The sequence below is a fragment of the Scyliorhinus torazame genome, chromosome 14 (genome assembly GCF_047496885.1).
Source record: "Scyliorhinus torazame isolate Kashiwa2021f chromosome 14, sScyTor2.1, whole genome shotgun sequence".
Taxonomy (NCBI): domain Eukaryota; kingdom Metazoa; phylum Chordata; class Chondrichthyes; order Carcharhiniformes; family Scyliorhinidae; genus Scyliorhinus; species Scyliorhinus torazame.
The window spans coordinates 87512900-87526904 of NC_092720.1; the positions used below are offsets into that span (position 1 = coordinate 87512900).

The window sequence follows — 14005 nt, forward strand, 5'->3', positions numbered from 1 at the left end:
ATCATGTATATTGATATACAGAGATCACTATAAATGGCAAACTGTCAATGTCCCTTCATGAACATGTGCACTATATTGTTCATAACCTAAGGCCAGAACGCGCCCCTCTCGATGGATTCTGAGGCCGGGGGTGGGGCGGGCAGCATGACCGAATCCCCTCCCAGATCCCGCTGATCCTGAACCAGGCAAGACTTTATGGTGGGGGAGACACAACCTCGAAAGGGAAGCCTGCTCTTGTCCAAATTGAAGCCCTTAAGTGGTCACCTAATAGCCTATTAAGGGTTTTTCCCCACCCAATTTCAATTTTTACACTGGTGGGCACATGATGGCTGAGGACGAGAAACAAATATTTCTCACGCTCCACCTTGCGCTGGCAGTGGTGGGGGGAGGATGCCTCCGTCGGAAGGCCCCTTCAGACTGGGGGCATCCTGCACTCACTGATCAGACGCCTCCGGCACTCCCTCTTTTTCCCCTCCGCCTCCTTCCCCTCTCACCCTCTTCCTTCCCCGGCCTACCCAGCAAGTTTATCCCCACTCACATCCTCCGCAGGCCATCTCCTCCCTGGGACCCCTGGTACTTAGACGGCAGTTACCAACACTTAGTCTCAGGCACAACACTGCAGTACCTCTTCCGGCCACTGCTGGGCTATGCCTAGCTGGGAATGAGAGCTGTCGTCCAAACACATTGAGTGACAGCTCTCCCCCGTCCAAGTGAGGGAGGAAGTACCGCCTATTGCCATCAATGGTCATTAGAGTGTAAAATGGCAGTGGGCCTGTTAGAGTCAGTGCGGCTATGTTCCACTCTGACTCTCCAGAGTGAGTGTTCGCCATCCTGAAAATTCAGGTCTATGTGTTATGGGCCTATCACAATATGATTCCTTTTTTGGAGATATCATTCACATCATTATTCCCAAAGTCTATTCTAATATTATAGAAGCGATTATTGATGGATGCCTATATTTTGTGACCCATTCTTTTTAATTTGATGCTCACTGAGTGTGAGGAATCATCTAGCAGTGGATAGTATATGGAGGTTGTCATTTATTCGTCTTACAGCCCCAGCAGCAGTCACTGCTCTTGGTGCTGCTGCAGAGGCTGATGAGCTATCGGCCCTCTGATTGGACTGCAGGCCAGGCGACTGCAAATTAAAAGTCTACAACTGGAAAGATTACCTCCATGGTCCCGCTGCCCACCAGCATGAACTCGGTAATCAACATCCTGGGGGGGGGTTACCATTGACCCGAAACTGAACTGGTCTAGTCATATAAATAATATGGCTACCAGAGCAGGTCAAAGGCTAGGAATCCTGTGGCGAGTAACTCCCCTCCTGACCCCCTAAAGCCTGTCCACTATCTATAAGGCACAAGTCAGGAGTGTGATGGAATACTGTCCACTTACCTGGATGAGTGCAGCTCCAACAGCACTCGGGAAGCTTGACACCATCCAGGACAAAGCAGCCCACTTGATTGCTACACCTTCCACAAACATTCAAAGTCTCTGCCACCAATGAACAGTGGCAGCCTTGTGTACCATCAACAAGATGCATTGCAGGAACTCATGAGGGCTCCTTAGGAGCACCTTCCAAACCCACAACCACTACCATCTAGAAGGACAAGAGCAGTAGATACCTGGGAATCCCACCACCAGGAGGTTCCCCTCCAAGTCACTCACCACCCTGACTTGGAAATATATCGCCGTTCCTTCACTGTCGCTGGGTCAAAGTCCAGGAACTCCTTCCCTGACGGCACTGTGGGTGCGCCTACACCGCATGGACTGCAGTGGTTCAAGAAGGCAGCTCGCCACCAACGTCTGAAGGGCAAATAGGGGTGGGCAATAAATGCTGGCCTCACCAGTGATGCCGAAATCCTGTAAATGACTTTGGAAAGAGCCCCAAATTGTTAGAACTCCAGTGAGCAGCTTTGGCTGCATTTCTTGTATTATTTGTCTTTTTGAAATCTTCAGATAAGGGTGCCAATTTAGTCGCAAAATTGTGTTGCATTGTGAGTTTATGTGCCCATGCCTAAGAAAAATTGACCAAATCCAAACCAATAAACTTATATTGTTATGTAGTATTCTAAATTATGTCCCATCAGTATAGAAGCATTGTTGAAACAGTAATTAGCTTACTAATCTTAAAAATTGTGTGAGTTTAAAGAAAATGCTTTGTCATCACAGTAACACCCTCAGACTTTAACCGATACTTTTAAATAATTTTATGACTAAAGATAAGCACAGAAGCCAATGTCCTAACATGGTAATTAAATAGTGGTCCTTTAAAATACAGGAAGATTCAAGAAAGCAACCAGCATTTAACCAACAATAAATAATTAACAGTTACTATCATGAACAGCTACACTTTCAACAGTAACCATTACATGATTCCTCCCACATTACTTTTCGTCTACAGGCCCATAATACATAATATATTAAGCTTACCCAATGCTTTAACTTTCAGTCTGTGTGATTGAGTCTGTGGAGGCTCAGAGGTAGGAGAAAAGCTATTTATGATACGTTTATTGACCTCTGTGTGTACACTTTTCATCTAATTATTTACCAAAGTGTAATTCACATTTTATAGCAGGAGGTGTTGCTAAGGATTCAAAATCAAATCCCAAAGTCCCTGAGCGTCACTCTGTATCCCGTCCCAACGGACAAAACTTGGAACAGAAGGAACCCTTCACCAAAAGTAAGAGTTTATTCTTATATTCATTTTTTGCTTTATTTAGTCAATGTTGCTCATTTTGGCTCTTTGCCAGACAATCTGCTCAACATAAGAGAAAAGTTTGGAAACTACCAGCAGGTCAGGCAGCATCTGTGGAGAGAGAAATAGAGAGACCTTTTGAGGTTAGTGACTTTTCATCAAACTGAATAGTGGGGGAGGGTGGAAAGAGAATAAAAGGGCAGATCTGTGATGATGGAAAAAACAGGAGTGATTAAATGACAAAAGATTTGGTGAGACACTGCCAAAGGGAGAGGTAAATGGAACAAGTAAGGAAACAGAAGATGTGTTTTACATAGAACATAGAACATACAGTGCAGAAGGAGGCCAATCGGCCCATCGGGTCTGCACCAACCCACTTAAGCCCTCACTTCCACCCTATCCCCGTAACACAATAACCCCTCCTACCCTTTTTGGTCACTAAGGGCAATTTATCACGTCTTTGGACTGTGGGAGGAAACAGGAGCACCCGGAGGAAACCCATGCAGACACAGGAAGAACGTGCAGACTTCGCACAGACAGTGACCCAGCGGTGAATCGAACCTGGGACCCTGACGCTGTGAAGCCACAGTGCTATCCACTTGTGCTACCGTGCTGCCTGTTGAGAGGAGAGATTAGCAGAATGATAAACAGCTGCGCTAGTTTACCCCAGCTCCTATTTCTGGTGCTCTTGTGCCATCTGAAAGCAAAAAAAGTTGAAATTAAAATCTGCAAATAAAAATTTAAACCAAATGGGGCCAGAGATTAGGGTCTGAAACGCTGGGTGCTGAGTCCAGAAGACTGTAATGTGCCTGATCAAAGGAAGAATCACTGTTCCTTGAGCTTGCATTGGGCTTCTTGACAGCACTGCAGGAGAATGAGGACAGAGATCAGCACGAGGGTAAGGCGGAGAATTCAAAAGACAGACGACTGGAAGTTCAGGGTTCCGTTTATAGATTGAACGGTAGTTTTTCCCCAAGCGGTCACCCAATCTGCGCTTGGTCTTACCAGTGTAGAGCAGTCCGCATCGTGAATACTAAATACAGCATGTTAAATTGAACAAAGTACAAATAAATCATTGTTTCACCTGGAAGCAGTGTTTGTGGCTCACCTGGAAGCAGTGTTTGTGGCCTTGGACAGTGAAGAAAGAAGAGGTAAAGGGACAGGTTTTTCATCTCCTGTGCTTGGTTGTGGATGGGAGTTGCACCTATTCTTGGTCTCCCTAAGGCCGTGCCAAATGTGTGGAGGTATACCTCAGTAGGAGAGAATTGGCCTGGAAATTAAGATGTTTCTGGTTCAAACCTAGATGTTGCCTGCCATTATTTCAGCAACTCTAAACTGCTGAATATGTTTGTCATTTTTCTTTGCCCTATTACCTTGAGAATTATTTTACTACATTATAATAGCAAATAATATGTGCGTTCAGAGAGACTACTTTTAATTGTCATTTAAAATATTTTCACAACCTCTGGCCTTATCTACTGGTGCACTCTTAAGTGTGTACACTCTGTGCCTTCCTGCCACGCTCAGACTATCAACTCCCTTATTGACACCTTGCTGCATTGTTGGAGATGCCGTTTTTCAGATGAACTATTGAAACGAGCCTCCTTTTCCTTGCTTGGATGGATGTAAAGAAAATAAGGGACTATTTTGAAGAAGAGCAGGGGAGATACCCCAGTGTCTTGGCCAAGTTTATCCCTCCATCACCGTTGTCGAAACAGATAATCATTATCACATTGCTGGTTGTGGGAATTTGCTGTGTGCATTTTGGCTCCCGTGTTTCCTACATTACAACAGAGGCCACTTCAAAAAGTACTTCATTGACTCTAAAGTGCCATGAGATGTCTGGTGATCAGGAAAAGGATTTTATAAATGCAGTTCTTCCTTTCTTTCCATCAACATTAAATAACCGACCACTCCATCATCGATCATATTTTGTTTGAACAAATAATCAAAAACAAAAATCTGACAACCGGTTTACTTTATTTCTATTTTTATGCTATCTTCCATGTTTATGCAGTGAGTACTGATGACATAGTTGGAGACTGTGCCTGATGGTTTGAAAGATCCGAAATGGCCTTGAGTCTAAAAGAAAGGCCCTGTGGTGTAGTGGGCAGTGTCTCTGCCTCGGAGTCATTCAGGACTTGATGGCCAAGGACGTTGTGTCTGTCATATTGATTATTGACCGACAAATCCTTCCAACATGAAAAGAAAGTTGAAACCTCCACCATTGTTCCTTCACTCTAACCTGCAATATACGAGATTCTCCCTTTGGAAGGTCATGTTTTCTCGCCGGAGCTGAATTGCACGTGATTGGCGCTCCCATTGTTTTGCAAGGGCAACGAAGAGTCCACAACGAGTTTAGTTCAAACAAAAAATGTTTTTACAATAAACTACAATGCATAGCTCCAGTAGATCCCTACTGGATCTTCTCTGGTTTGTTACTTTGTGGCCCACTCTATTTACACAAGGCAAGTATTGTTAAGGGTCCCTTGCCCACTTATCGGGGGAACTCGTACTCTGCAAGATCCACGGGGTAGTTAATCATCCCTACCCTGTAAGACCTGTGTTGATTATAACACAGTGGGAAGTGATTCACAATCCTTCGACAAGCAAATTTATGCATGACGAGGAATGCCATGGATTTTCGAGGGAATCCCACAGCTGGGCCCGCATTTTCAGCGGGCAGCTCGATAGCGAGATCCTGTGGATGGGCCCTCCCAACCCTGCATCTCAAATCAGCACCCCCCCCACATCACCATTCAATCTCCCACCGCTGGATTTTCTGGGTTTCCCCACTTGAAGGGGTCATGCTACCACATCCCTTGCTCCTCAAGTCTCTTAACACACTGCCCCAAAACTGTGTACAAACGTCACAATGGTTAACAGGGACATCCAAGATCTATCAAAAAGTCAATCGGTCTGGAGACACCTGGGTCCTCTCGGACTTCTTTAGCCCAGCCACAGTCTCTGTACTCTTTTGGGCGAATGAGTGGTCCACACTCGATGCCAAGTCAGGAAGGCCCACTTCGACGACGGGTGAACTAGCCTCACTGGCCTCGACAGATGCAGCAGGTTGAATAGAAATGGGAGTCTCTGGCTCTCCTTGACTAGACCGAGTTACAGGAGTATTCATGATGCCCACTGAACTTGTCGACTCCACGTCGGAGGTCACCACTCCTCAAGTGGTCAACGTGCTTTTTTAGTCTTCCCATGGTCGGCACGGGTTTGGAGGGCCGTAGGGCCTGTTCCTGTGCTGTACTTTTCTTTGTTCTTTTGTTTGTTCCTTAACATCGACCACATAAGACACCGGCACTGACTGGGCCACAACTTTTCTTAACCAAGGTGAACCTGCAGCGAAATTTCAGACTAAAACCAGGTCTCCCACCAGTCCTTTGTCTGCTCTGACTATTGACTCTTCTGGGAGGCCTAACGTGCCTTCACCCTCCCTGTGAAATTTGGCAATACAAGATCCAATCTGGTTGCCAACTGACCGCCCATGAGCAGCTCAGCTAGTGTGACCCTCATGGTTAAATGAGGGGTTGAGTTGTACAACAACAGAAAATTAGCCAACCTTTGGCAAAGTGGTTTATCGGATTGCATTTTCATGGCATTTAAGTTTGAATGGCCCTCTCAGCCAGACTGCTTGACATTGGGTTACAGGACGCAGTCATATGTCATTTGCTTTCACAAAACTCTGGAAATTATTGTCAGTGAAGGCGATGCCATTGTCTGAAGCAATTGATTCGGGAAGCCCATGAATGGCAAACACTTGACCTGCGAAGATCGTGTTCCGAAATCTCACCGGCGCAAATTCACTTTTTCTCTCACGATATTTAGCAGCCATTACGGGATTTGTGCCCACGGCGAACGGGCCACAACTAAATCACCCCCTTGTGTACTATAACGCACCACCACTAATTAGTTGATAAAACAGGCTCATTAAGTTGTCCATGAATAGAATTTACAGTGCAGAAGGAGGCCATTCAGCCCATCAAGTCTGCACCGGCTCTTTGAAAGAGCACCCTACCCAAGATCAACACCTCCACCCTATCATAGAATTTACAGTGCAGAAGGAGGCCAGCCGGCCCATCGAGTCTGCACCGGCTCTTGGAAAGAGCACCCTACCCAAGGTCAACACCTCCACCCTATCCCCATAACCCAGTAACCCCACCCAACACTACGGGCAATTTTGGACACTAAGGGCAATTTAGCATGGCCAATCCACCTAACCTGCTCATCTTTGGACTGTGGGAGGAAACCGGAGCACCCGGAGGAAACCCACGCACACACGGGGACGATGTGCAGACTCCGCACAGACAGTGACCCAAGCCGGAATTGAACCTGGGACCCTGGAGCTGTGAAGCAATTGTGCTATCCACAATGTTACCGTGCTGTAATACTAATTGTCACTTCTCTTATACCACTCAGCAAGGTACATCCCGAAGATTTTATCAGCGCTCCCCATGAATTCAAACTTTTAGAAACTGAACAGAAGGAGCTGGACGAGAAACTCAATGGCTGCTGAATTTATTAATAATTGTGTAGTGGATGTACATTTCTTTTGTGTAATTAACTGAGGATAGAGCGGCCTTCTGAATTGAGGCAATTTTTCAAATTTGATTACTTAACAGTCTTGTTTTGTGCCATCTGAAGCATTTGGAAACCTGCTGCTCCTTGGGCTCAGAGTAATGAGGAAGCCTTAATGGACCCAAGCACAGTGAATGTGCTATTGAATGATGTCCCATTATATGTTGATGCATCCTGTGTCCTTCAACAAAGTTTTTAAGTTAAATTGGAACCTACAGAGATTGCATTTTTCTGCAGGTTCATCCAATTTTGTCAACAAAATTGTCTACAAAATTATGAGGGGACAGAGTGGATAGTCAGAGGCTTTTTCCCAGGGTAGAGGGGTTAATTACTAGGGGGCATAGGTTTAAGGTGCGAGGGGCAAGGTTCCGAGGAGATGTACGAGGCAAGTCTTTTACACAGAGGGTAGTGGGTGCCAGGAACTCGCTGCTGGAGGAGGTGGTGGAAGCAGGGACGATAGTGACATTTAAGGGGCATCTTGACAAATACATGAATAGGATGGGAAAAAGGGAAACAGACCCAGGAAGTGTAGCAGATTTTAGTTTAGACGGGCAGCATGGTCGGCACAGGCTTGGAGGGCCGAAGGGCCTGTTCCTGTGCTGAACTTTTCTTTGTTCAATTGCCTGCCTTGTTTCTGCAAAAATTCCTTGCAAGTCAAAGGGAAATGATGGATGTTTGGGAGAATCCCCAAGGAAATTCAACAGAACATAGCAACCAAATTGTTTTTAAGGATTTGTTGTACTTGGACAATGTTATCCATATTAAGCTGAGCAAATGATCAGAATGTTGAAATTACATGAACAAAAGATTAAAGGTAGTATGGCAGAAATTGAAACCAATTTTTCCCAATGCTATAATAAAGAAATTTAAAGAAGAAAGTGAGTGAAAGATAGTTAATAGAGTGTGGCTTCATCCTCTGAGTAAGCATGTTATAACATTACTTATCCTCATTTATTCCCTGACTAGGTTGCTGCTGGCTCTGCAAGATGGCGACGAAGACATTTTCTAGCTTGGAAACCATGCTTATGGTTTTGTTCATCTTGGTGGTTATTGTGGTCATTGCTTTAATTGTACTTTTGGCCACGAACAAATCGGGTATACCTGATAAAGGTAAAGCACAAAGAATCCAGAGTCATTCTGCATTACGAATCATTGAATTTTCTTTATTGTAATTTTATAACAAAGTCATTATGCAATAAGGATAAACAGGGGGGAGACAGTGGCATTGTGCCAATGTTACTGGATTAATAATCAGAAGCCTAGGCTAATAGTCTAGGGATGTAGGTTCAAATCCATAGAATTCCTACAGTACAGAAGGAGGCTATTCGGGCCATCGAGTCTGCCACTGACCCTCTGAAAGAGCACCCAACCTAGGCCCACTCTCCCGCCCCATCCCTGTAACCCCACCCAACCAGCACATATTTGGACACCTAAGGGGAAAATTAGCAAGGCCAATCCACCTAACCTGTGCATCTATGGACCTGCCATGGCAGCCGGTGGCATTTGAATTCAACAAATAAAATCTGAAGTCTCATTATTGGTGAGCACAAAACTATGAACGATTGCCGTAAAAAACAATCTGATCCACTGACGTCCTTTGGGGGAAGGAAATCTGCTGTCTTTGCCTGGCCTGTCCTACATGTGACTCCACACCCCCTAACCCTAATTGCCCTCAGAAGTAGCTTAGCAAGCCACCCAGTTCAATGGAAGACACCCACATTCCATTAAATAAAAAATTTCTCCAGTAATATGAATTTGGTTTGGCACTTTATTGAAAGGTGATTCTAAGCTGTATTTGTTCTTTTTTATAATTCATTTTGAGATTCTCTCACTTTGAAAGATATCTTTCATCAGAGTCTAGGTTTTCATTAATTTTTTAAAAGGCTTCTGGGGTGAAAAGAAACAAATTAGAATCCCAGCCCTGATGAAATCAGTTCACCGTCATAACCATATTAATTCTTTTGAGGCTTTTTTGTTGTATTTAAAAGGATGGTATGAAATTTATTACCTGCAATACCTGGTTTAAGAAAGACATTAAGAATTTCTGTGTTGGCTGTAATTGCTGTACTTATATTTTGCTGAATTTCTGTCTGTATGTTCACAGATACAACCCAGCTTTTCACCCCATTTTGTCCTTTCACCATTCACGATAATGATCGAACCAACTGCTATCCGGAAGATGGAGCTTCAAGGGTAAGTTTAGAAAACATCTTTTAAAGCTTTGGAAAAACTTGCTCTCCACAAATATGGCTTTTTAAAAAAAATTAAAGGCACATTTTTAGTAACAGATTATCCTGTAAGTATAACGGGTACAATTTTCCCAAAATTGCACCGTGTTGGATCAGGTGAGAAAAGCTGTATGAAACCTGTCGGCTTCACAAAAAGCCTTTTCTTGCCTGATCTAACATTACTCTGAAATTTCAAAGCGCTGGTGAAGATCATGCAGCCAGATGGAGGGGCGGGGCCTAAGCACGCCAGCAAAGCTGTAATTCTGAGATCGCGGCTACTTTAAAAAGGGCCGCCCAATCTCTAAATTACACTCAAGATCCCTCTCCCCCTTAGATATCGGGACTCACCCACAGGGATTGGGGCATCACCACCACATCCACCACAGCATCAACAATGGGAACCCCAGCCTCACAGACATTGGACTCTCCCCTCTATCCCCTCACCCCTCGCTAGCATCGGGGCTCTTCCATCTTTCCCCCTCCCACCCCCTGCCCCTCACAGGCATCAGGGCTCTCCCCTCTCCCCCACCCCATCACACAAAAGGGAACCCCCCCACCAATGGAGGAGGGTTACTCACCCTGTCACAGCCAACTTGGCACTGCCCTCTGCCATTGCCAGAGGTATTGCTAGGGGCACATCCAGCAGGCCTGGAGCAACGCCCAACCTTGTCTCTCAACCCCTGGGATCTCAAACTGAGATCTCACCATGCAAATCCCGTTTTTTGCAAGGCATAGCAGCCAACACAAGATTTGACCAATGGCGAACAGGGCTGCTCAAATCGTGCCCAATAATTCTTACATTTATTGTATGATCTTAATGGGACTCACCAGAAAATTATTCACATGCTGTTGGAGAAAATGTTCTCTGGAGGCCAGAGCTAATGCACAAATTTTCATTTGTTCATTTGAATCTATTCTCACTATAATTAGCTTGACTAACTCTATTTTAACTGATTATCTCAAAGCAGTGTTGGACTTAGGTTTGACTTGTATTTTCATTACGTACCTGAGGACATTACCATTCACTGGAAAATGGGTAGTTTGAAAACCTACTGTTAATTTGAAGGATGAAATTTGATTTTAGCGTCAATGTTTCAATGAAATGTTCATGTCCTGAAGCGCCAATAGGAGTTGTACTGAGAAAGTTGCAAGTTACACCTCAGCAAACTTTCTTTTTTCTCTTCAATTAATTTCTTGAGCTAGTGGATTCATTTACACTGGAAAAAATTGTGCTGCATACTTTTTTAAAATTGTGTGCCTTCGTGCAAATTTCTGTACTTGAGCATGAATGACATAACTTGGTGAGAAATGATGGGATTTGATGAGAAATTATGGGATTTGGTGAATAATGACCAATCTTGTTGAAGGTTCAAGCTTTTGGCTCAGCAGGTAAAATGATAGCTCATTAACTCACTGTGTCACCCAACCTCCATATGATGAAGGAATTTAATTCAGCATGAGACCCAATGTTGAATTGAATTTTTAAAGCATTATTACTGTTGATTTTTATTGCTACACTGCAATAGTTCCCAAAATGTTGAGCACTATTCAACTTTGCTAAAATAGCTTCCAAAATTGGCAGCAGCATTACTCTTGAGAGGGTGTTTAAAGTGTAGAAATATAAATGGTTGGACTCTAGGAGCTGCATTTTACAGCCTCCTGCCTTGTCTGCTTTTGGCAGGGGCGTAAAGTATGACATGCAGCTAGCTCATTGCCTCCCTGCGCACCCAGGCCTGTTCCCCATTAAATATTAGGAGGGTGGGTGTTGAAATTGGAAGCTCAGCTATCATTTTGGAAAACAAAAATTAATGGACAATTCAGCTTGTTAATAATTCAATTGACCTGAATATTACAGTTGGCGTGAGCAGGCCATTTTCTAAATCAATATTGATTAAAAGGCAGGAATAATAATAATCTTTATTGTCACAAGTAGGCTTACGTTAACACTGCAATGAAGTTACTGTAAAAAGCCCCTAGTCGCCACATTCCAGCGCCTATTCGGGTACACAGAGGGAGAATTCAGAATGTCCAAATTACCTAACAGCACATCTTTTGGGACTTGTGGGAGGAAACCGGAGCACCCGGAGGAAACCCACGCAGACACGGGAAGAACGTGCAGACTCCGCACAGACAGTGACCCAAGCCGGGAATCGGACTTGGGACCCTGGCGCTGTAAAACACAGTGCTGTGCTACCGTGCTGCCCAGGAAGAGGAGGTACATCATTTGGGTGGGGTGGGGGAGGGGGAAGGGGAGGGGAGGTACCCAGTGCACATCAGGATCTCCCCAATAAGATGGTATCCTCGTGCCTTTTTTACTTCCTACCCGTCCACCAAAATCTACCCCCTGACATTCCTCCTTCTCCCAGCCCACCATGGATTTCCCGCTCCTTCACCGTCCAAAACCCCAGACTTGCCTGTATCTGGAATTCATGTTGCCAGACCGCCTACTGCTGAATTCTGGCACTCATGGTGCTATGACCACAGCCAATGTTATTGCTGAACAAGTCAGTTCCCTAAAGGAGGTCTATATTTTTTGTATTTTTTAACGAAGGAGGAAAAGCTACTGGCCCCTTGACTTGTTTTGGCTGTCCCCAGCATATCATCGTTGTTAGGTTAAAGAGGTGTGAATTGTCCCAAGCCACGACAGTTGGTAGGATTTTTCAAGCCCAGGCCAGATGGTGGGGGGTGATTGTAATGCGACATGAATCCAAGGCCTCGGTTGAGGCCGTACTCGTGTGCGGAACTTGGCTATAAGTTTCTGCTCGGTGTGTTTGTTGGCGTGTAAAATTCTCTTCCTTAGAAAGTAGTGGATGCTGGGTCCTTGAATTTATTCAAGGCAGAGGTAAGACAGGTTTTTGTAAAGCAAGGGAGTCGAGGGTTATGGGGGGCAGACAGGAAAGTGGAACTGAGAAAACAAGCAGATCAGCAATGGTCTTATTGAAGGGTGGGGCAGGCTCAGAGGTTCAAATGACCTACTCCTCCTCCTCCTATGTTCCTATGAATCCTGCACAAATCACTTGACCAGCAGTGAATTAAAACCTGGTTGCTGTAATAAAAGTCACACTCTTTAATCAAACTTGAAGTATGGCTCATTTTTTGGCTCATCCTCTGCAGAGATTGCAAAATTCCAAATGTTTTTGACCCCATACAGAACAATTTAAATTAATGACTGTAAAAGTTTACAGGGCTGAGAGATAATAGTTAAGTGCACTCTTCAGTTTCATTCTGAAGGGGTGTGTTTTTTCCTGACCTTTTTCCATTGTTCCAATCTGGCACTTTGAGGGCCTGCTGGCTCAGAAATGAATTATACCAGATTATGCTGGTTGATTGTGCCGATTCATGGGAGCTTTAACGTTCAATCTATTTTTTTAAAAAAAATTTAGAGTACCCAATTCATTTTTTCTAATTAAGGGGCAATTTAGCATGTTCAATCCACCTACCTTGCACATCTTTGGGTTGTGGGGCGAAACCCACGCAAACACGGGGAGAATGTGCAAACTCCACACGGACAGTGACCCAGAGCCGGGATTGAACCTGGGACCTCGGCGCCGTGAGACTGCAGTGCTACCACTGCGCCACCGTGCTGCCCTAACATTAAATCTATTTTAACTAGTTTGTGCAGAAGTCACTTTCACTTTAACCGAGGAGGAAACTGCAGGCTTTTAATGCTTTAGGCTTTCATAAGAGCTGGCATGATCAGAGAGGAGAAAGCCATTAATAGGAATGTCACAAAAGTTGAGGGGACAGCAATGGATTTACATTCTGCCGTTAGCCATTGCATCAAATTCCATTGTATACTATTTTAACAGTGCCTTTGACGCATTTAAGAACAGTTTTTTAAAATTTAAATTGTGTGTCTGAATGCATTTAATAGCATGCTGCTGGAGCAAGTTAAACTCTTGAGGTCAAATATATTACTTTCACAAAGGGAATATTACCATTCACAATAATAGTTTCTTATTTGGCTTGAATCCACCGTGACTAAGTCTACTGTGTGCTGAACGCTGCAGAAGTTCAAATCTGAGCATCACATTATGCCTATTATTATGGAGATTAATGAGTAGATTATTGGATCATAACCATAGTATTTTCCTCAATTGTTGGGGAAAGCCGAAGACATAGTTATGCAAAATACTAAAGGTTTATTTTATCATATTTTCCTGACTCCGTTATGCCCAGCACAGGTATTGTAGACAATCATCCACTTAAATTTAAAACCTTAAATTCAAATCATGGTAATAAAGTCCACTTGTATATCAATGACTTAGAATGAAAGTTAATGTTACTTTAATGATTCATTGCAGCAATTGTCCTATTATCGTATATTTTGCTTGGTTTTGGGATTTAATTTCATTTAGAACTATGCTCACAGAATGGGTCAATGATAGCCTATGGGTTAATTTCCCAACTTCATGTTTCAAGAGGGCTTCCTAGTCTTACTGATGATACTTCTGAAGAATGTTGGCATTTGTAGTGTAACACTGAAGATG

General features: G+C 44.0%; 1 protein-coding gene across 1 annotated transcript in view; it reads left to right on the plus strand.

The window, feature by feature from the left end:
- The window catches only part of si (sucrase-isomaltase), a 257508-nt gene that overhangs the window by 25567 nt on the left and 217936 nt on the right, over window positions 1-14005 (plus strand). Inside the window, exons 2-4 of the mRNA XM_072474450.1 lie at window positions 2578-2685; window positions 8254-8397; window positions 9392-9480. Of these exons, the coding sequence (XP_072330551.1) occupies window positions 8274-8397; window positions 9392-9480 (213 nt within the window). The 5' untranslated portion in view covers window positions 2578-2685; window positions 8254-8273. The remainder of the gene's footprint in view (window positions 1-2577; window positions 2686-8253; window positions 8398-9391; window positions 9481-14005) is intronic.